Raw genomic sequence first — 24,399 nt, forward strand, 5'->3', positions numbered from 1 at the left:
AGGCAGAGGGAGAAGCAGACTCCACGCAGGGAGCCTGATGTGGGACTCAATCCAGGACCCCAGGATCATGCCCTGAGCGGAAGGCAGATGCTCAACCGCTGAGCCACCCAGGTGCCCCATAGTTCTTTAAAATCAGTACAAAAATGGAGTAGGGGTTGTTGTGAGGAATACATGAATACATGTACTACAGAAAAGTGCTATCTATGTGAGTATTTGTGGTTATTTACAAGGATACAATGGGTAATACAAAGACATAAACAGATACATATATAAACATAATATTTCCTAAAAGCTTTTTCTTTTTAACATTTTTAGCAGACATAATGAGAAGAAAATGACTGGTATTAGCTTCATTTCCCTTTCCTACACCTGCACACATTCCTCACACCAACATAATGACAGAAAGGTAAAAATGAAAAATGCTATTAACCTAGTTATTTTCCTACAAAAAAAGATGAGTTTTGCTGACAAATGGTTTATATTGGTTGTTTAGTTCTATGTATGGTTAGAGTGTGGACATGACACTTTTTTTTTTCTTTTTAAATAAAACTAACCAGCCTCCTAGGAACTTTGAAATTAGTAACTCTGGCCTCAGTACCACCACGTTCTAACTAGTTTAGCTACATGATATAACTAAACAGGCTGGCAGTATGAGAAAAAGAGATAAAAGCAAGAAACTTGGTCAGCTTTATACTTATTTTTTGGTGATTAATATGACTAATGGAATCATATAAACCCCAAATCATGTATATTAGTTTCTCTCAAACCAAAGTTTATGTATCTCTAGAGATAAATGGTGACAAGGTATGGAAAGTCTTTGTTTACAAAAAAGTAATTAAGAATAGGACTTAAAAAACAAAAAAAGAATAGGACTTTATATCCCTGGGTGGCGTAGCGGTTTGGCGCCTGCCTTTGGCCCAGGGCGCGATCCTGGAGACCCGGGATCGAATCCCACATCGGGCTCCCGGTGCATGGAGCCTGCTTCTCCCTCTGCCTGTGTCTCTGCCTCTCTCTCTGTGTGACTATCATAAATAAATAAAAATTAAAAAAAAAAGAATAGGACTTTATATTAAAACAAACAGTGTATGGAGTAGAATGCAGAAATCACACAAATTTTTAGGCCAAAATAAGGACTTCAAAGAAAATGCAGTTTTCTGATCATGCCTTCTTGTTCTTTCTCTAGTTCTAGAGGGTTTGTTAAAAAAAATTTTTTTTTTGAGAAGCAATGATATAAACTACAATTAGTAAGACAAAACAAGGTGGGGCAGCAGAAGAGATGGAAACAAAAGAGAAAATATAGGGGATCCCTGGGTGGCTCAGCGGTTTAGCGCCTGCCTTTGGCCCAGGGCGCGATCCTGGAGTCCCGGGATCGAGTCCCACGTCGGGCTCCTGGCATGGAGCCTGCTTCTCCCTCTGCCTGTGTCTCTGCCTCTCTCTCTCTCTATGTCTATCATAAATAAATAAATAAATAAATAAATAAATAAATAAATAAATAAAAAATAAATAAAATCTTAAAAAAAAAGAGAGAGAAAAAATATAAATGTAATTGGTAGCTCATCAAAAACTTGTCTTTTTAAAAAAGAACCATCCCAGAGTTCTTGAAAGAAAAAACTACTGAAACATCCTGTTGGGCAGCCCGGGTGGCTCAGCGGTTTAGTGCCACCTGCAGCCCAGGGCCTGATCCTGAAGACCCGGGATCAAGTCCCATGTTGGGCTCCCTAAATGGAGCCTTCTCCCTCTGCCCCCCGCCCCTCAGTTTCATGAGTAAATAAATAAAATCTTAAAAGAAAAATAAAAAGGAAACATCCTGTGTTTTTTTTAAATAAATAAGTTTGTTTCAAAGTGTTTAGAATAGGATCTAGAACATAGTACACACTATGTAATTATTAAATAGTTTAAAAACAAGTGAAAAACACTCTTCAATTCTTTTTGCTAATAGCTTGTTTGAAGCTTTTATATCTATCTTTAACTGCCATCTATAGCTTTATGATTCCCAGATATGTATCTCTAGTTCAGACACTGCTCTGGGACGGTGACCCATAAGTTACCTACCCCTTCTCTCCTTCCAGGTATCTATCTATAAGGCACTTGAAGTCACTAAGACCAAGGTCACACTCTTGATTTTCCCTCTTAAACTCCACCTTCTTCCTAAAATACCTTCTCTTAGTTCCCTTTCTCACCACTGTCTTCTGACATATGTCTTGAATGTTTCTTATTCTTTGGAGGTCCTCAACAAAAGGGAAGTAGAGGAAAAACTGGAAATGAGGAATACAATAGAGGAAAATCTGGATACATCTGTATAGGTGATTCTCACCTTCCCTAAGTAAAGGTATATAGCTCCACTCAAGCCAAAGTCCAACAGTGACTAAGTACTCGAATAAGTTGTTTTAACAATGGATGGAAATGAAAGCATTACAGATTTAACCTACATGAGTTCATAGTAGTGGAAAAAACCCCAGCCTCTGAACTCCACTCCTTTGCTAAATTCTGCTGTTCATTATAGGTCAAAGATACAGCTGGTCAAAAGAGTAAAATGCTGGTGATGGCAGATTTTATACACCTTTACATTCCGTGCATTCACACAGTTCTGTAGTTTCTGTTATTTTGAACTTCTAAAGATCCTGTTAAGGTCCAAGTGTGCATGGACATGGAAAGAGGAAAGGCCACCCTGTGAACAAGGGTGCTCTAAGCAGAATGGACCAGAAAGCTTGTAGAACCTCAGCTTTAAGTCCTACAACCAACCCACACCCACACCCACATCCATTAGGCTAGAGAAACTGGGCATTCTGATTTTTCAGACATATGCTATGTGTTCTTCTGTAAATGAAAAAGAAGCAGAACTGGGCAATAGTGTAGAGAATTAAAATAAGATTCATGTTACTTGACTTTAAACAGAGAGGTTTTGTACTTTAATTATTATTATATCTAGGTTGCTGCTGGTAAATAACAAAAAGAGGATAAAATGTTAAGGACTGAAATGAAACCACAAAAGTCTTAAAAAGATAACATTTGATGTTATCTTTTGTCCCTTTTCTAACATTTTTCTAACACTACCATCAACACTTAGTACATACAATAAATGAATACTGTAGGAGGCACTGAGGACTGAATTTTTAGTATATTTATACAACATACTGGTTTATACTGTGAATCCTAGATTTTCAAAGCGGTCATTTTGAAAATAACCCTTTGTTTTTCTTTTTCTTTTTTTAATCCTGAAAAACAAGAGAAGCAACAGCAAATTCTTGTGGGTTTACAAAAAACTGCTATCAAGTAAATTATTCTTCTCTCCTACAAATACATTTTGATCCACAAAGTGACATTTAGCAAAGACACTTGTAAAGGCATCAGACTGATAAGATATTGCTCCTTACTTATCAAGAAAGGCCTGGGAAGGCAGGGGCTCTCACCTTGTTTGGAGTTGACATCTGATGGGAGGTGTGAAGGGTGTGATCCTGGAGAAAAGTGCTCGTCGCTGTAAGTGATGAGGGGGGTGAGAGGATGGACCGCATGTGATGGCTGCACCACGGGCACCTTATTTGACTGCAAAGTAACCACAAGATCAATGGTTAATAGGAATACCCAGCTCCTGTCTCCTCTCCAAAGAAAAAGTCACATAACAGCAGTAACTGGGCATCAGCATAACCCAAGAAACATCTCTAGACCTGGATAACTCAACTCATCTGCTGTACTCATTACATCTTCAGAATTTTTCCATGTTAAATACTATTCAAGTATATGAATATCCCATCAAGAGACTATCAGTTATTTAATCAGCACCTTTTGGAGATTTAGGTTGATTACTATTATTCCATATGACATGAATTTCTGTATGTATATATTTATACTTCCTTTTGAGGATTATCTCCTCAGGTTCAATTCAACCAGTAGCTACTGGAGCAAAAGTTACAAATGTTTTATAAGCTCTTTTTATTCATTACATATCTCTGCCAATAAAAAAGCACTGAACTGATTAATGAACAAGTGAATAAATAAATATTACCAATCTGAAGGTCAACTTTTTAAACAACCCAATAAATAAAAATTTGCTTAGTTTATAGAATTTGTAATTCTATAATTGTACATCTTTAAAAACCATGTTACAGCACTGTTTTTCATGTCTTATAGCTTTGTCAATCAAACGTGACCATCTGTTATGCTTAGCACTACTCAGTTCATCTTTAGGTTCTCTAGTTTTCAGAAGTCTTAACTGATAAAAGGGAACTTCTAACCTTGAGTTTAACTGCATAACATGAAATATGGCTTTAAATTACTAACACTTTATATTTGACATTTTATATGTCTTATATTAATTTAAAAACAAATTTTATTATTGAATTTGGAAGTCTAAAATTATAGAACAATAATAATTTTTTAAAGGCTCAGGTTATTTTTTTTCTCTCCCCTCTACCTCCCCAAAGTGCTTACTAAACAAATCAAGTAATACAAGCAAGACCCAGGCAGTTTAACCTGATTAGGGAGACTGGTTTTTATAAACTCTACATTCCCTCGCCTCAAAAAGAAAGTAAATTCAACACAATTATATACATGAAAAATACATATTTGATTTTAACCTCATCTATTAATTACAGCAGTCCCAGGAAGATCTCTATTTACAAAGGCTACAGTAATAAGTAACTTGTGAATTTAAGAGGAATAAAATACAATGAATTTTGAATATTCAGTAATTAACTAGTTCAGACATGTCTTCACCATAATTAGTTTGAATTAGTGAGATTTTTAATGTGCTATAAACTCAAATGTATGTGAAATCTGTTTCTCCAGAAGTAAATATCTGTATTAAAAAAAAAAATTGAGTAGCTACCTGACAATTGCACCGTATAAACTGCTTAAAATGTAGTTCCATATCTCAGTAGTTGAGGCCCCTGTAACACACGTGTTGTGTGTGGTGATGGCACCTATGACTTACATGCTAATTTAAATTTGTTTTTTTTCCTTACAAATTAGATATAAAAAATATGTTGCTCCAATGCTCAGAAAAATTAGGAACAATTATCCTAGTAACACTTAATTCTCTTTATAGCTAGTAATACTAATTCTCTATACCTTATCATTACAACCTCTACCCAAAAAAAACTTATTTAAAAAAAGGTGAAAAAAAATCACCCCATTTTAGACAATGATATAATTTCCATACTAGATTTTCCCTGTTTTATAAAATGATCAGCTCCTCTCTAATGCTAGAACTTGCACAGCTCATATAGCCCTGGGCATTTATTAAATAGAGTACCATTATCAAAGCCCCCCACCTTCTCTCTGTATACCTCAGTACAGACATCTATGCATATAAATGTGTAAAAGGTTAAAAAAAATGTTTCAATGCTTTTCAAGTGTTAATGATGCAGTTGTCAAATACACAGAATGAGCTTCTTAAATACAAGGAATTTAGAATGCTAGAGGAGGTGTGGAGGGGTGCAGGGATAGGAGGATATTATTACAAACCCTCTTTAAAATGGAAACAAAAATCTCAACACCCAAATGCTAAAATGAATATATTTCAACTCTTCTAAACTGCTTTGAGTTTCATTTCAAAAGTCTCATAAGAAGCATAATTGCCAAGCAATCTACAAAGGTATTTTCTTAGAGTGCTTATAAAGAGTAAGCATTGCAGAAATCTCCTGGAAATATATATATTTTGCATGCCTTTCTTATTTCCAGAGCACCACCTTAAGGAACCTGCATTAGCAGGCAGCATCTTCTTAATGTCTGACCTATCCCTCCAGTCATATAGCTCAGAATCTGGTGCCATGAATTTTTGCTAAATTATGCTATCCTTGCTCTCCTCTTAATTTTACGGTTTTCAACACAGATTTGCTTTCCTGTGGGAAGGAGATAAGAAGCTGAGGATTTTAATTTAAGCTCTGGCCTTGTCTTATATTTTGCAAGATGGATAGTGAAAGCAGTACTAGTAGGTGTGTTAAAGCCAACAAGGATTATGTCCATTTTTGTGGCCAAATAATAAAAGCAATATGAAATCTCAATAATGTGTGTGAGCACAATTCTGAGGTTTCTATTTTGCCTCCTGCAGACCACCTTCACTATGTATATAAATATCCAACCCTATGCTACACACACATCGCCATCACGGTCAAGTAACCTCAGCCCTAAATTGTGGGCTTCCTCTGATATCAGGAGTTATTGTCCTTTGATACTATATGCACACACAAAGCAAGAACCCAGGCAATGCTACTTCGTGTAATTTTTAAGACAGAAAATATAACCATTCTTAATTCTAGTCCTTTAATCTTCAAACAACAGTGTGGTATTTGTTGTGGTGGAGAGTAGGAGAGGGGAGGAACAACCAATTGATTACCTAGTCAAATTTGTCTACCATGAGTAAATTTATGTAGTTATATTATAATGCATGATTATACCTGTATATGAGGGCATATGTAAATATTTATTAAGACCAATAATGTGCCAAGCACTCTTCTAGAACTGAAGGCCGGAGCAGACAAGGTCCCTAATCGCATGCAGCTTTCCTTCTAAGAGTTTGTGATGGGAGTATTTGAGACAAAGAATAAATATGCAGAAAAACCAAACCAAAACAAAACAAAAAGATGGTATCAAGTACTATGAAAAAAAGGAACTGGGTGACAGGAGAAACAGTGTATATGTAATTATATGCCTTCATATTCCACTAAAGCTGTAAGAAACCACAAGTGCATTTAGTTTAAGATTCTAATTTTCTAAGATAGGAAGCTGAGAAACGGAGGTCACCAGGAAACGAACAATCAAACCATGACCATGGTCAGCACTTCCAATAACACAACCTTGCTCACTACACAACTCCAATGATAATAGGGTCACTGGGAATAAAATGGGAATGGAAATCCCTGGAGTCACTCAGTATAGTGCAATCAAGTAGTAGAGAAATATCTTTTTGGCTTCTACTCTGTGTTGACTGACTACTGTCTACCTAGTACCTCACTTACAGAACCCAAGTCTCTTGACTCCCACTCTTGTGCTTCTCCCAACTACACATCTCTCTGTAAGGGAGAGAGGAAGGTGAAAATCATATTGATTCTTTTGTTCATTCATACACACAGTCAAGAACATTCACAGGTGCAGTCACTGGTACACAGGTACATTCATAGGTAAAGTCTTAGCTTCCAGTGGAAAATCACCAGGTAGCCCCAATGTGTGTCCTTTGTTTCATTATCCCAGGGTAATAGCACCCGTGATTATTCCACCCCTATGAGATACCTGGCAGCCTTAAGACATCCCAAATCCTCTGCTGCTGCTCAGATAGGTTCAGAAACTTATCTAAGTTCACATGGCAATAAGTGGCCAAGCCAGGTCACAGACCCTGATCCTCCAAGTACATATTCTTTCATCTCACACAGGCAAGCAAAGGAAAAGTATGAAAGATGGAGAGAGCAGGTACTCAAAAAGGGATAGAAAAATATGAGGGGTAAGATTCTAGAAGACGACCCTTTCACCTACACTCAGCACCCACACATGCCTATTCAGTAGGAAGCCTGCAATCTTTTCCCAAGCTTGAAAAATCATCAGGCCACCCTACCCACATAGCCCATAATAATTATAACAACTAACACTTACCAAGCGCTTAGTGTGTGTTAAGCATTTTATAGTATCTTTGAGGCAGGTGAGGACACTTTTACAGATGAGGAAACTGAGGCATGGAGAAGTCAGGTAACTTTTCCAAAGGCACAAAGCTAGTAAGCGGCAAAACTAAGGTTCAAATGCAGAAACTCTGTCTCTGGAGACCACAATTGTTATCAGCATACCACGCAGGCTCCCTGAAGAGCCAAGTTCATAACATCTTAGTGAGTTTACCATCTGGGCCTGACAGTAGGTGACATCGATGAAATGACTGTGTGGTCTCTGTCCCAGGCACAGGAATCACATCAGACAAAGAGGCACCTCAGTAGAAGGGGTTAGAGCTGCTAAGACTCAACTGGCGGCTTTCTCTCCAGGACTGGGAAACATTCCAAGGAAGCTAGCTTGGCTGCCGTCCAGGCTGGTCCCTGCAGGTAAGGACCTCTTTGGTATCACAGCCAATAAAACCCACACCTCCTGTGGACACGAAGTGGGTGCCACTTAGGGATCCTGAGAGCCACCCCCAAAGCAATGTTCCCAGAAATGACCCACTCACTGCTGGCAGTAACTCAAGCTGTCATGAATGTTGTCAGCCTCCAAGGATGTGGTTCTGGGAAGGACTAAAAAATGGTTCAGTGCCCTCCTAGCTAAGGCCATGGGCCTACTGGTAAGTGCAGTAATTGGGGGAGAAACCTGCTGGTCTAGTAGCTAGTCCTCACTCTGCACATCTTGAGATTTCAACTAAACCCACAATGCAGGATCTAGCTGTGCATAAAGGCCTTGAGTTCCATTTCAACTGGCTGTGCATTTTATCAATAATCCTCCTGGTAATAACCAAATTCAGGGAATATTAACACTCCACCAACTTACCGAGATGAAGAATTTCATCTGGCCTCAATTTTTTATGGTGCCATTTTACTTTTTATTAAACTCTTAGGAAATCTGGTAGTCATGAAATAGAAGCCATGTAATTTTATATTGTGTCTTCTCCTCCTCTTCTGAGAATTTGAGCTTCTTAAGCTTTCCCACAAAGAGGAGATTTAATTTACTCCAAAAAGATATAATGATTCTTGTACCAACTAGACCTTAAAAGTAATATTTTGTACTGGAAATCTTCTAAGATCCACCAAAGCTAAATACCTGATTCTAGTCTGATGTGGCCTTCAAATCTAAGACCATGACTAGTTGTGATGTAGTTTTCTAAGATAATAATTAGAGCCTAGGCTCTGAAGACTTCCTGAGCAGGAACTGATAAATTCTAAGGTTTGCAGACACTCTGCAAACACTGAGCCTAAGTCTGGAGGCAAAAGGATGGTCTCTATTGGACACCCAGAATGTTTTCCTACGAGCGGAAGGAATATGTCATAGGGAAAGGAATTAATATGGATTAGACAGCCAGTAAGTGCTAGTCATTATGGCCATGCCTTTATATTCTCTGGCACTCATCCACATACGTGGGCAGTATCACCTCTATATTTATAGATGAGAAGGCAGAGTTCTTTCGGACACAGAGCTAAGTAATAATTAGCTGAGAAAGGACTTGTACTGGCATTTAGTTTGACACCCAAGTCCCTGCTCTTCCTGCTCCACATGCTCATTCTTCATCTCCTCTCTCCACCTCTGTTCCAAACTGCTATGCCAGGTGACAGTGGCCTGCCATAGGCCCCACTGCAGCGAGCATTTGGATAGCAACCACTGCCGACTTGGTGCAGTGGACTCTGCACCCACTGTTTTCCCAGTTCTCTTTACAGTGGTGATTTCCATACATTATACCACGTGATTCTGAAATCACCCTAACTTGTTATAATTTCTGTTTTATCAAAAAGAAAAGCTTCAGAGAGGGTAAGTAATCTGTACAAGGTCACACAGGATGTTAAGTAGTAGAGACAGGACTGGAACCCAAGGTGGTGACTCTCAAGTCCGCAGCTCATATCCCAAGTACCCAAAAGTGGACAGTCTTGCCATCCTCTGGTTTCCACGTGGAAGAGATAAGTACTAATTTAGTTTAATTTTCAAGTACATGGGCAGTGGAGGCACAGAGTTCTGATCCCAAACATTCATATCCACTTAATTGCTACGCTTAAGTAATACACTTATTTAGAATCTCAGTTTCCTCATATGTAAAATGGGTGGAATAATATCTCATAGAATTAAGGCAAGGATTAATGAACAATGCAAATAAAACATCAGATCCTGGCATATAATATATGTTCAATAAATATTTGTGGAATGAGTAAAGGAAAGAAGAAAGGAAAAAGAGGCCCAATAAGTGAATTATTCTGGCTCTCAAAAGTTCAAATCGCTTATCTCTCAGACACAGTAAATTTTAGAGTTTAGACGGCTTAGACTTTGCTATAACATACATGTACACATAGATTTTCTATGTGTTTGCTTTGTTTCCTCTTCTACATTATAATATAATAGACCATACAATCTTAGTTTATTCATTTGAAAAATCTCTTATAGCAGTAGTTCTCAAACTTTTTGCTTTCAGAGCGCTTAACACTCCTAAAAATCACTGAGGATCCCAATGAGCTCGTTTGTGTGGGTTTATTTATAAATTCCACATTAGAAATTAAAATGAAGAATTTAAAAGTATTCATTTAAAAACAACAATCTTATGTTGCATGTTAACATAAAAAGCATTCTTATGAAAAAAGAACATTTTCCAAACAAAAATATAAAGGTGGCATTGTTTTACTTTTTTTTTTGCAAATCTCTTAGCATCTAGTGTAACAGAAGATAACTGGATTCTCTTATCTGCTTTTGCATTCAGATCTCCATTTTGATGTTATTTTGGTTGAAGTACATGAAGAAAATTCAACCTCAACAGATGTGTTGTTGAAAGGAGAGGATTATTAGTAGTCTTTTCAGATTATTGTGGAACTTTTTTGATACTATACCAAAACTTAACAAGTGGTAATTTACTAAAGGCTAGTTCCAGTGTTAAGGTTCCTGGCTGGCTTAGTTGGTGGAAAGGTGACTCTTGATCTTGGGGTTATAAATTTGAGTCCCACATTGGGTGTAGAGATTACTAAAAAATAAAATATTTTTTAAAGGCTAGTTGCAATGTAGAGTCAAAAATCATATCAATATACTTTTCCTACTCTTACATTAAAATCCACTGATATATCTAGAGTTTTCAATTTAACTGTTCATGATTTTGTAACATCATGCATTTTGGTTATTTGGAAAATACTAGTTAACTGAGTTGACATATTTTGTTATATAATATAAAAATCACATTCATTAGTACATCACTGATCTCATTAGAAAAGCTTTAACGATTTGGGAAGCTATCTGGCCCAGAGTAGCACATACAAGCTTTCTAAAATTCTAATTTTTCAATTTCAAAAGCTCAAATTCTATCACTGGCAACAGTCAACTGTTTTCACTAAAGACAGATTACCTTTGCTCATTTACAAAAAAAATATCTGCCAAATACCAAAGTTGGAAGAACCATAGTCAGGTATGCATTTAAGGGCCAACATTTAATAAAATTAATAATTTTTACTGCTTCATCAGGATATTCTTAGGTGACATTGTGAATTATTTTTTTCCCATGGGAGGATATTGTGCAAAATTCAATGATTACAATACTAGTTTTACCCACCATTGCTTCTGCACCATCAAGGCAAATGTCAACACAGTAGAAAAGACAACGTGTTAGTGTCATCATGAGAATAGTTTTGACCTTGTGGGTCAAACTATCTCAGGGAACCCCAAAGTCCCAAAGACTATACTTTGAGAACTGCCACCTATAGTAAAGAATACTGCAGAAATAGTTATTGATTATTATAGACTATTGAGGCTAATAAAGTAAAGAGTATGATTTCAATTAGTTTGAATTCAGAGAGAAACTCATTTGTAGGTTATAAATATGGAATGTTTTGTGATATACTAAGCTATCATTTCCCCCTCCTATTTGTTAGTATTCTAAATATACCAAATCAAGAGAAATTTGAAAAGCAAACAAAAATAATGTATGCCATACCCTTTTAAATGATATCTAAAACATTTTAAAACTCCTTGACTCCCTTCATTTCAGTCAGTACAGAACCCCAGAATCGTGCTCTTTCATCAATTTTGAATTATTTTCTTCAAAGGGATTCTTGATATACAGTAGCAGGAATACGGATTTGCACCCTTAGGTGCTAAGAAGCCTCCTTCAAGTCCCTCAGTTACACTCAGTCACTGTCCGCACTGTACTTACAGCTTCTAGGACTTGACCCCTAGGACTCGACAGTATTCATCACACTGTACTGTTAGCATTTGTGCATCTATTTTCTCTCACTAGAGGTCACACCTTGGCGACTTATCTGCAGCATCCAGCGCAGGTCCTGGCAAGGCAGAGATAGTCAATATCTGTTTCTCATAACATCGTCTGAATGAGGCATTCCAACACTAAGAAGTTCATTTCTTTTAAGAAAGAATTCATACCTTTACATTTTAAACAGGGATCAATCCTTGCATTTCCTATTGATGTGTAAAAAATTAACACTAAGGTATCAGCAGCTTGATGTATCACCATTTACCATCTCACAGCTTCCATGGGGCAGGGTTTCAGCACTGTGTGACCAGGTTCTCTGCTCTGGCTATTGCAGGGTTTTGGCTGGGCAGAAGTCCTGTCTGCAGGATCTGCAAGCTCAAGTTTTGTGTTTAGGAGACTTCAGTTCCTTGCTAGTTGTCAGGTGGGGACCACTCATATTCCCTGACAAAACCCCTTCCATCTGAAAGCCAGCAATAGTGCCTCAAATATTTCTTGTTTTGAATCTCTTAACTTCCTCTTATATGCAGTGGAGAAACCTTTCTGCTTTCTTAAGGGCTCATGTGACCATGTCAGGCCTATCTTATAATCTCTTTCCTTAAGTCACCAGTGAGAGTGGGAGAGGTGGGTGGGGTGGCTAGGATAAGCTCAGGGTACTGCAAGACCTGTATCACTTGTTAAGACAAAGATAATCCTTTAACCTCATTTTTCCCCTCTTGTTTACAAAACATTATCAACAATTAATCTTCAGCATATAAAAATGAAGTGCCTTAACAAACATTATTTGGTGTTATTTCTGATTATAGTTATTCTGATTATACTGTAAAGTTCTGAGGTTCAGTTAGTTTTGTGTTTTCTCTTCTTTTTTCTTTTTTTATTCAGGGGCCACAATTTCAAGAGTATGTTACTCACACATACCAGAATTGAGAGGTATTGTAGTTCAGCAGGGAAGGGACAAGAGTTAGGATTAGCACATCCTTCCCTTCCCTCCTCCTAATATCAGGGAAATCAGGGAGAATTATGTGCAAGGAAAGTTCTACATTAACTACAGGGTCATGGCTTAAGAAATGGGAAAGGGAAATCTTCACTAAACAGAGTTGAGGGAGCAAATAAATTTATTTTGAAGAAATTTTAAGAGAGATTTGGTTTTCTATCCAATATCCACATGTCAGATTTTGGCCAATCATTTACCTAAAGTTTTCTAAGAAACCTTTTAGAGGGATCTCTGGGTGGCGCAGCAGTTTGGCGCCTGCCTTTGACCCAGGGCACGATCCTGGGGACCCGGGATCGAATCCCACATCGGGCTCCCGGTGCATGGAGCCTGCTTCTCCCTCTGCCTGTCTCTGCTTCTCTCTCTCTCTGTGTGTGTGACTATCATAAATAAATAAAAATTAAAAAAAAGAAACCTTTTAGAGAATTCATTTTTTTCCAAAGATTTTATTTATGCAAGAGACAGTGAGAACAAAAGTGAGAGAGAAAGAGAGAGAGAGAGCACGGCATGTGAGTGCACAAGTTGGGGGGAGGGGAGGGCAGAGGGAGAAGCAGACTTCTTGATGAATGGCAAGCCTGACATGGGACTCAATCCTAGGACCTGGGGATCCTGACCTGAGCTGGAGGCAATCGCTTAACTAACTGAGTCACCCAGGCACCTGAAAAATCATTTTATATTTATTTAAGTGCAACTCTTGTATTACAAGGTTATATATAGCTTTATTTTAACTTAATTATCTCATCCTTTAGGGTGACTAAAGACTCATATAATTGCCTTACCATTTATGAATCATTAATAACGCACTCTATGCTGTATGAAACAAACATAGTAGAAATGAAGTAAATCAAAGAAAGATCATTAAAAAGAGAGAAAGTACAGGTTGCAACAGCTAAAACCTGGATGCTTCAGTGAGAAAGACAAGAGAAGGGATATTCACTGAGTATTGATTATATTCTAGGAACTATGAGTGATGCTTTTACACTTGCGCTCCAATTTATTTCCCCATTTTTAAATGAGGACACAAACTAAGGCTCAGACAGGCTAAGTTTTGCCCCAGATCAGCCTGTGAATGGTTGAATGTGGATCAAATACAAAGTTGTTTTATCCCAAAGAACTGAACATTTCATTGTGAATGGCTTAAAAGAATGGCAACAAAAGGGAATAATTCATTCTGGGAGCCAAAAGGGGACCCACACTTTTCAGTAATAAGAGTCTCTAGATAAAGGGACTGGGGTTGAGGCAGGAAGCTGAGAGAAGATTGGTGTAAAAGGGAAAATCACTTCTTATTATGTAAAGTTGCAACATCCTATTATTTGATTGATTTCATACCTCCCTTCACAACATCCCTAATCCTCTGAGTACTTGCATTTATTTTTTGTGTTAAGGACTGTCCTTTGTCCATGTTAAGATTGTCCTTTGCGGGACACCTGGGTGGCTCAGCAGTTGAGTGTCTGCCTTTGGCTGAGGGCGTGATCCTGGAGTCCCAGGATCGAGTCCCGCATCCGGCTCTCTGCATGGAGCCTGCTTCTCCTCCCTCTTCCTGTGTCTCTGACTCTCTCTGTCCCTTGTGAATGAACTCTTTAAAAAATAAAAAATAAAAAAGATTGTCTTTTGAAAATGAAGAGAAAGAAGTAGAGTCATTCAAGATTAACAAACAAACCAAAGAACAAAACAAACAGGTTTGAGATTTACTGTGATAGTGGAGAAATATTATAAATAAGGCCAGCCAGTGGCTAATTCAAATTAGGTCAAATAAAGGCCTAAGTGAAAGAAAGGATCTTTAGATACTTACAAGGCAGGATAAAGAGAAGGATGAGCCTGCCTGGACCACTAACTGTACAAGTGTAGGTTCTATGGGGTGCATATGTGTATGTAAAATTTTTTATTAAAGATTTATTTTATTAGAGAGAGAGAGAGAGAGAGAGAGAAAGAAAGAAAGAAAGAAAGAAAGAAAGAAAGAAAGAAAATATGAATATGGAGGATGGGCAGAGACAGTCCTAAGCAGACTGCACCAAGCAGAGCCCAACATGGGGCTTGATTTCATGACCCTCAGATCATGACCCAAGCCAAAATGAAGAGTCAGAAGCTTAACTGCCTGTACCACCCAAGCATTCCTCATAATGTAAAATTTTGCAGTGGAAGGACACGGGGTAGGGCAAGATTGCAATGGTTCATAGCATTTTCTGGATCACAGACACTGATCTGATAAAAAGCTGTGTATAGATGTTTTTATACACAGATACAATCACACATCAATGGATTACGGCAGGAGGTTGCAGTATCATGCATAGGGGAGAATAAGGCCTATGGGCTCTAGATTAAAATCTGCCGCTGTTTTCTAAGAGAGAAGAGCTTTAGCAATCACTGCATAATATTACTATTAATAAGATAGAGTTTAATCAGCTTGTCCAAAGTAGTATTTGTTTTAGTATTTGTTTGATTTAAATCAAAAGAAGTTTAGATCACTGGGAAATAATGGAAGGTAAACAAGTCAGTGAAGCTGGGTGAGAAGGCAGGAGCAAGAGCCTTCTTTGTCTAGCCATGGAGAGCTCAGAGCAGAGGCAACAGGCTCTACTTCCCTCTGTAACCCAGTGACAAGGCTGTGTAATGACAACGGGTAATAGAAAAGGACAGAATGAGGTGACTCCAGGAGCCCCAGAATAAGAGAGGGCGTGCACTGCTTCGGGTGAGTGAATTCCCAGACGCTCTCCTCTGAACTTTATCAGCCATTATTCCTAAACAGGTTCAGTCAGGTTTTCTGGTGCTGGTCTGGGCACATGTTGGTTAAAAAGGCTCTTTCAACCCACTGCCCAGGAATGGCATACTTGAAGGGTAAAGGAAGTCTTCCCATGGCCACCACGGCAATATCTATTACCCAGTTTCAGAGGGCTGGGGGACTGCCTTGTGGCACTTGAGATGTCCAATGGGACAGGAGGAACGTCTGTGGCCCACAAAACGAGGTGACTGTAGTAGCTCTCCCCTTGAGACAGAGGGTGTCTGAAGCCAGCATGGGGTCAAGATCAGGGAAGTACCACAGCTCCCAAGAGGGGGAGGGTGGATGAGCTGTTTATATGTTCAGACTGCAAAAACATGGTACACAATTCTACAGGGACAAAGGCAACAGATTTAAAACTAATAATGTCATATTGGAAAGGCACCTTTTACACTTAAGTAACTATGTGAAGACACTGTTTTATTTGAAATAAAACTGATTTTTGTCTTTAAGATCAGATGTGAAGCATTTACGAAACAATAATAAGAAGGCTTCTATGCCAATTTTGTCCCACCAAACTATCTCTGATTTTAATAAATGTTGTAAGTGTAAAAATATTCTGTGTTTAAGAGAGGGTGTTTAAGGGGCCCCTGAGTGGCTCAGTCAATTGAATGTCCCACTCTTGGTCTTGGCTCAGGTCACAATCTCAGGGTCATGTGATTGAGCACTGTGTGGGATTTTCTCTCTCCCCATCTGCCCCTACCCCCAAAACAAAAACAAAAACAAAAAACTGGGTGTTTTAAAAAGTGAAAGGAGTAAATTTACATCTGTAGGGATCCTCACTTTTCTACACATTTTGCTTCAGAGTCTTTCAGAAATCAAAAGAAAAATATACAGGGCAGCCCGGGTGGCTCAGCGGTGTAGCGCCTGCCTTGGGCCCAGGGCGTGATCCTGGAGACCTCGGATGAGTATCACTAGTATCACGTCAGGCTCCCTGCATGGAGCCTGCTTCTTCCTCTGCCTGTGTCTCTGCCTCTCTCTCTCCTCTCTGTGTATTCTCATGAATAAATAAAATCTTAAAAAAAAAAAAAAAAGAAAAATATACAAAGAATAAAGTATTTTGCATTCAGCTACTAACACTAAAACTCTAATTGAGCTAAAGTTTATTAGGAAATTCAGGTCATTTTCTATGAATATATAAATGTATTTACACTGTAATATAAGCACTAAAGCTACTCCATAGAGTAGCTGGTAGTCACTAGTTTTTGAGCCCTTGAAATGTGGCTATTAGTGCTGTAAGTGTGAAATACACACTGAATTTCAAACAAAATGAAAAAAAGAATGTAAAAAATCTTAGTATTTCTTTTTTAATACTGACTACACATTGAAATAACATTTTGGCTTTATGGCATTAAAGTTATTACTAAAATTAATTTAACCTCTTTCTCTTTACTTTTTTCATTGGCCACTAGAAAATTTAAATATGACTTCTATTTGTGACTCACATTATGTTTATCAGGCAGGTCTGCTCTGCTTTAGAGTTTGAAAATCTATATGTAAGACTGCCTTTTTTCCCTACTGTACTCCAATTTGGCTTAAGCAACAACAAAAAAGTAGGCATGTCTATTGAGAAAAGTTCCTTTAGCTAAAGGAAACAGATTAGGACAACGAAAGTCAGAAAAGTTTAGTGGAGGAGCTGAAAAACATTAAAATTCGGTATCTCATACTGAGAGCCAAGTGAAGAGGTTTAAAACCAAGTATTTACATGATAAGCAGTATAAAACTCTAATGTTTCATATAATGTAATGAAAAAATAACTAAATGGTATCTTTCATAGGTTAGTCTTCTGAATAAATAAGCAATTACATGTAACTTCTTCAGCTTGTCAGCTCAGATTACTTTTAAAAACACCTAATACACATTTTCAGATTCTTTACGAGTTAATGATCAACTCATTCCTTGATGGGTAACCATCTTTTCCATCTCACATCAGAGTATACTGCCTAAAAAAATCCCCACAGCTTATCTTGAGTGAAAATGAAGCTGTATTCATAGGATATACTTGTATGAGTCAAGGAAAAAGAACCTTTTGTTTTGGATTTAAAAACAAAATCCTGAAATGAGTTGAGGCAGAATGGAGGCAGAAAACTTAAATGACAAATACAGTAGATTACAAAATTAGGTTTTATGTAATTTTGCACATTTTGATTCATCTTAAAGCCCCCAAGTAAGTCAAACTAGAAAACTTTCCTTGAAAACATTTGCTTCAATGGTATAAAAAGAGGAAGCAAAATGTAAAGACCTTTTATTATTTTAAAATTTTTTGTAAAGACCTTTTAAAAGACTCTAAATTCTACTTATATATTATGAAAGAGAAGTGTTCTATAGCTAGTGGGAAATCATAGCAGCAAAGATGAAAATAGTTATCCTTTGCTGGTGAAAAAGGATACTTCACCAAACATAAAGTTAAAAATAAACTATTTTGTACCATTTATTGTGAATAGAAAACATCCTCCCTGAATTTTATTTTGTTTCTTTTTGGGGGTGGGGGTTCATGCTGATGAACTCAAGGTAGATACTGAATGCCCTATCTATAAATCCTTCATAAGAGCAACCCAGGTTGCCTTTAATTTATAGTAGTGTGCTGGAGCTGGCTTGTACTTGCTCTCTAGAGTGAATTACTACATTTTCAGGAATTCTGAGAGCCTGTTAATATTATGTGGGTAGCTAGAGATTGGCCATGGTGGGATTATTTACACCATGGAAACTGGCAAATGTGAAAAGTCCGTGTCACTTCCCCTGAAGCTGTTGTTAAACATGTAACAGCACACCACACCACTAGCAATCCCTGAAATGCTTCCTAAATTACTAGGTGAAACAAACTTTTCTTTCTAGATATCTCTTTGACAAGCAACAGAACATAATTTTGATCTTTGTCTGAAACCATTCCAGAATAAGGAATTTCCAAGATCATCATTTGACATGATCGAGGATGATGGGATCCTGCTAACACTAGGTGGGACGTGTGGCCATCATGTGGTCATTAATCACTTTGCCTGGTACCTTATGCCTGAGCCTTAACAGCATGAGGTCTGAGTGACTACTAGAAGGAGCTCCACTGCACAGAAATGAGAAGAGACTTGTAGAAGATTCATGGGCATTCCCCCCCCCCAGCATTCAAGGAAATAATGTATTCAAAAAAGTGTGAAAATACTTGATATAAATATATTTTTAAAAGAATTAATTAATTAATTAATTAATTAATTAATTATGAGAGACACGGGGGGGAGGAGAGAGAGAGAGAGAGAGAGAGAGAGAGGCAGAGACACAGGAAGAGGGAGAAGCAGGCTCCATCCCGGGAGCCTGATGTGGGACTTGGTCCCGGGACTCCAGGATCACGCCCTGGGCCGAAGGCAGGTGCTAAACCACTGAGCCACCCAGGGATCCCCTATATAAATATTTTTTAAAGTTCCGTATAACAAATGAATCTTACGCTGGAAAGGAAATAATTGAGACTGTGCCACATATGCATTAAAGAATGCAGCTTTCAACATGAGGGTGGTGTATCGAGTGCAATCATCCAGGCCATCTGCACAGAATATGGTATGGCACTAAATATTAAAAAAGGAGATGAGAGGCTCTTGTCTTTGCAGCATATTCATTCAGGAAATGTAACATAAATTATTATAGGGATATCTGAAAATAATTGTGAATTTTAGGGAGAGTTAAAAAGAAGCAAAAAAAAATTTAAGGGCTAATTAAGGAATGTTCTTTAATACATTCACCTTTTTGCTTTAATAATACTTTTCCCCAGGTTTTGGTACAAGATAGTCAATAGGGAGGGACCAGTTCTCAGACAAAAATAATAGCATATTAGATTTGAAGTCAAAAGACTCAAGGTACTTACTATTCCTGGTCCTACCTGCTATTTGCTGTGTGAACTTAGGCAAATGACTTAACTCTTCTGTGTTCCCAATTCCTTATTAAATGAGGCTAATTATTTTCCCTGGCTAAGTCTGTGTAAGGATCAGATGAGATCATGCATAGAAAAACACTTTGCAAATAGTAAAACATCATGTATTAATTCCACTTTGGAAAAAGAGAAGTTATTACGCTCATTTCCTACAATGAGAAGGTTATTACCTGAATCAACATGTACAAGTTCAGTGAAAATCCAATGAAGCTAACTTTGAAATTTGCTGAAACAGTGATGGCCTCAAAGCATCCTCTCAATCATTGTTTCACTACTGATTAGCTGCCTCTACTTCCCTACTAGGATAAGGTCTTTACCTAAGAATGTTTTTTCTTTCTTTTTTTTTTTTTTTAAGAATGTTTTTTCTATGATGCAAATATGTTACAATAAGGTCCATCTAAACACAAGGAGGATATTTTAAGTCACCTCTTTAATATGTATCGCCTGCTCCATCTAAATGCCAGTATTTTAATGATGTTTGAGTGAAGGCAGATGAACGAATGATTGGCTGGGTAAGATAATACAGAAAATGGAAATATATATACTGGGGAGCCAAGAAACACCACAGATCATCCATAAACACGGGAGGTAAATGAAAGGGAGAGGAGTGGGTAGGCAAGAACCTCAGGTATAACAACTTGAATGTGACCTTGAATTGAATTCCTGCCATCAGCAAATGATAAACATAGGGACCTGAATACATTCAGTGTCCTTTCCAGAACCAATGACCCTGTGATCCCAAGAGTTCTAAAATTTGAATTCCAATAGTCTAATATTCTGTACCTCTTTTTTTTTTTTCTGGTAGCAGCTATGGAAAAAGAAAGTTAGGAAGGCAAAAAACAAAAAACAAAACAAAACAAAAAAGAAATGTGCACAGTTAGAGATGAATTATCTACCTGAACATTTAAAAAATCATTTTGAGGGACACCTGGGTGGCTCAGCAGTTGAGCATCTGCCTTTGGCCCAGGGCATGATCCTGGGGTCTCTGGATTGAGTCCCACGTCGGGCTCCCTGCATGGAGCCTGCTTCTCCCTCTGCCTGTGTCTCTTTCTCTCTCTCTATGTCTCTCATGAATAAATAAATAAATAAATAAATAAATAAATAAACAAACAAATAAACAAAGATTATTTTTAAAAAATCATTTTGAAGATGGAAAAATGCCATACTGCCAGCCGATAGGGCACAGGTTCAATGGCAGCATGTACTGGTATTGTGAAGGAACACCAATAGAGCTTACAGAACTGATATACAACAGAAAGCAGGGGCATTTTAATTGCCATTAAACCTTTCTCCTAGTGCAAGGACCTGTAAGGCTATGCTAATCACGACCTCAGGACAGAACCTCCAGATGAGATGGGGTCATACTGCCAAAATTCCATTAAGGGCTTCTCCCTTTCTACAGCAAAGCCTGGACCTGCTCGGTATTCCTGCACCCCAAATCTACCTTGAATTTCCAACACTAAATGAACCTTCAAAGACAAACCCAACTGGGGTTTGTCTGTGACCAGTGAGGTAGCACTGCCCCACCAGAAGGGCAGGAAGATAGCAACAACCTAGAGTTTAATGCATATGCACAAAAAGGTCTGCCCAACGTCTCCACTGACAAAGTGAGCTGACTCTCAGTACTTATAGGCTCTAAGAATTGTATGATTACAGAGCTATGGTCCTACATAATAGCAAATGTGGAATAAGAGTCAGCTTTGTTTCAGGAGTCTCACTTCCAGGTCTCCTCTGAGTACATTATTTCAAAGAGAACACAGCTTTGGCAGTTTGGTCCAGCTGTGAATAAATCACTCCAAGGAAATGCTGAGGTCTTGGGAGAAAGGCCATAATTGAACTATAGCAAAACAACCAAGTTTATATTAGTTTACAAAGTGTTTTCATGTTCTTTATCTCATTTGGACCTCACCACGCCCTGTAAGGAAAGTATTGTCAACATCCCATGTTTCAGGTAAGGACACCAAAGCTCCAGAAAGTCCAAAATCACATCATGGAGGAAGTAGAAAAGGTTGGACTCAATCCTGTTTCCTTTCACCCAATGCTGATGTGCCCCATTTTCTCACTTTCCAGTGGCCAACAGCCCCTTTTAGATTGGTCTGAAAAGTTGACCTGGAGCAGCCAACAGGGTCTCAAAGGCAGTTACGAGGAATGTCAAACTAGAAATGCACAGCCAAAAAAGAAATCACTGAAGAGTGTTCCCTTCTTCTTAAAATGGTATCATTGCTATCACAATCTGTGTTCGTGCTTTTGAGATCATCTTAACATGCTAACGAACAGTATAATCAATAAATCATTCACAAGACTCTTGATTCTCAAGCAAAGCTGATGAATGGAACGTCAAGATGGAATGTAAAGGTATCACTCTACTCAGAGAATGATATCTATATAGAGAATTTGTCTATAAAACAAAGAATCATCATTTTGAGAAATGTATGTGCTATTTTTTCTTTCCCTTTAGTTTTCCAGTTTATGTGAATAATGGTCATTTCTATTCTCTCCAGCCCTGTTTAAGCCTGTTTTAATGTCTAAATGTGCAGATAACATAAGTCACTGTAAATAACACATTTTCTTTGTTTAATGAAACCTAGAATTTTCCTCCTCAGCTTATTACTAATTCAGTTGTGTTTTCTCTAACTAAACATGTTTTCTTTAACTGCTACCTCTCTTTAAAATTTTTAACGAGGTGAAACTTGGGGCTTTAAAAATATTTAAAAGAGGGATGCCTGGGTGGCTCAGTGGTTGAGTGTCTGCCTTTGGCCCTGGTCGTGATCCCAGGGTCCTGGGATCGAGTCCTACATCAGGCTCCCCCCGGGGAGCCTGATCTCCCTCTGCCTGTGTTTCTGCCTCTCCCTCTCTCTGTCTCTCATGAATAAATAAAAAATCTTTAAAAATTTTAAACAAACAGGAAAACAGCTTTTAATTTCCTCAAATAGTTAGACAGAATTATCATCTGACCTAGCAATTCCACTCCAAAGTATTACACCCAAGAGAACCAAAAGCATGTATTCACATAAATACTTGTACACAAATGCGCACAGCAGAGCTATTCATAATAGCCAGAAACTGAAAATAGCCCAAATGCCTATCAACTTATGAATGGATACACTGTGGTATATCCCTACAATGGAATATTAACCAGCCATAAAAAGGAATGAGCATATGATACATGTTAGAACACAGATTAACCTTAAAAACTATGCTAAGTGACAAAAAAGGTCACATGCTGTATGACTGCATTTAGAGGAAATATCCAGAATAGGCAAATCCTTAAAGACAGAAAGTAGATGAGAGGTTGTAAGAATCCAACGGGAGAGGGAAATGGGACTATCTGCTAAGTGGTGAAGGGTTTCTCTTGGGAGTAATAGAAAAGTTCTGGAATTAGGGGTGACTGTTCCACCAATTTAGTGAATATAGTAAGGAATCACTGAACTGTACAGTTTAAATGTTGAATTGTAGGTTATCTGAATTATGTCTTATTTTTTAAAAACAAACTAAAGGCACAAAAACTGACTTGCATTGAATGGAAGCTAATTTTACTTTCTTGTAAGGCAAACTGAAGTGAAATTCTACTGTGTGTGCCTTTTGTATCTTTGAACTTAGTAATTTTATGTGCAGCTATGGCAGGGGAATTTCAAAAGGCCAAACTTGGGATTATATACAACCAAAGCACAGACCACAGCAAAAGCATGACATACTGTGTGTATTCAGGGACACGGACGATATCCACATTATCATATTGAGACTTCAATAGCAGCTAGCGTCCCACCTTCCCACACAGACATAATTCCTGGGCCTATCTCACAACTGCCCTTAGCCTCTCTCTGCCCCCCATCCCTTCCAGGAGTGCTCTCTGGAGTTGTCCCATGAACAGCATTGGCCTGATTCTCATGAGCACTGCCAGTGAACAGGCAGTTGTGAACTGGAGATGCACCTTTTCTGGTATTCTGTAACCTACTGGAGAGTGATTTGGGTGTGTGCAAACCTTCTGGGATCTCGCTTCCCCTTGGTTGCCAGGTGGACAGATGGACGGATGCCAAGGGAGCTAAAGAGATCATACCTTGTAGACTCTGAGCAAAGTATGCACAGAAAGGCTCAAGGGCGTTCTGCTGGCCCAGTCATCAAGCTAGGTTTTCAGTCATTGGTAACCTACAAACTATACATTTTTAACTTGGGAGTGCTACTGTGCTTTATATTTTTTCCCTTATTTAAAAATGCAACAATTTTCAAAACTTAGAAGCACACAAAGAATCTACTTTATTTTTTAAAAAATATTTTGTTTATTTATCCATGAGAGACACAGAGAGAGAGGGGTGGTGGTGGGGCAGAGACACAGGCAGAGGGAGAAGCAGGCTCCATGCAGGAAGCCTGACGTGGAACTTGATCTCAGGTCTCCAGGATCAGGCCCTGGGCCGAAGGTGGCACTAAACCACTGAGCCACCGGGGCTGCCCCAAAGAATCTACTTTAATGTAATATCTACTCCTTAAGAGAACTACTAGGGTTGGAATAAAAAGCTTAAAGGCTATTCTCTCAGAATTTTAAACATTGTTTTCACTCCAAATATCTCTATTTCCCAATGGGTTTCAAAATTAACTTCAATAATGTTTCAAAGGATGATTTTTACTGTTATGAATGAAATTTTTAAGCTTTCTATTTCATTTCTCTATAGAAGATCTGGCCAAATTCTTATAGAGGAGTGAAAACAATCCCATCTCTTGCAAAGTCTCTATCAGTGTTTCATTAGCCTCCCATCATAGGATATGTGCAAAATGACTTCTGGGCTTGAGATGAAATATTCATTTTACCTTATACAAGAGGAGGAAAATTGCCACTTCAAAGTGATCGAGTGCAAAGCAGTTTATTGAAGTGGAAT

General features: G+C 38.1%; 1 protein-coding gene across 7 annotated transcripts in view; it reads right to left on the reverse strand.

The window, feature by feature from the left end:
* Positions 1-24,399, reverse strand: part of LEF1 (lymphoid enhancer binding factor 1) — a 131,413-nt gene that overhangs the window by 45,166 nt on the left and 61,848 nt on the right. For all 7 annotated transcript variants that reach the window (XM_072809864.1, XM_072809861.1, XM_072809865.1 and 4 more), the window contains exon 4: positions 3,411-3,543. In XM_072809864.1, the coding sequence (XP_072665965.1) occupies positions 3,411-3,543 (133 nt within the window). The remainder of the gene's footprint in view (positions 1-3,410; positions 3,544-24,399) is intronic.

Source organism: Canis lupus, chromosome 33 (genome assembly GCF_048164855.1).
Source record: "Canis lupus baileyi chromosome 33, mCanLup2.hap1, whole genome shotgun sequence".
Taxonomy (NCBI): domain Eukaryota; kingdom Metazoa; phylum Chordata; class Mammalia; order Carnivora; family Canidae; genus Canis; species Canis lupus.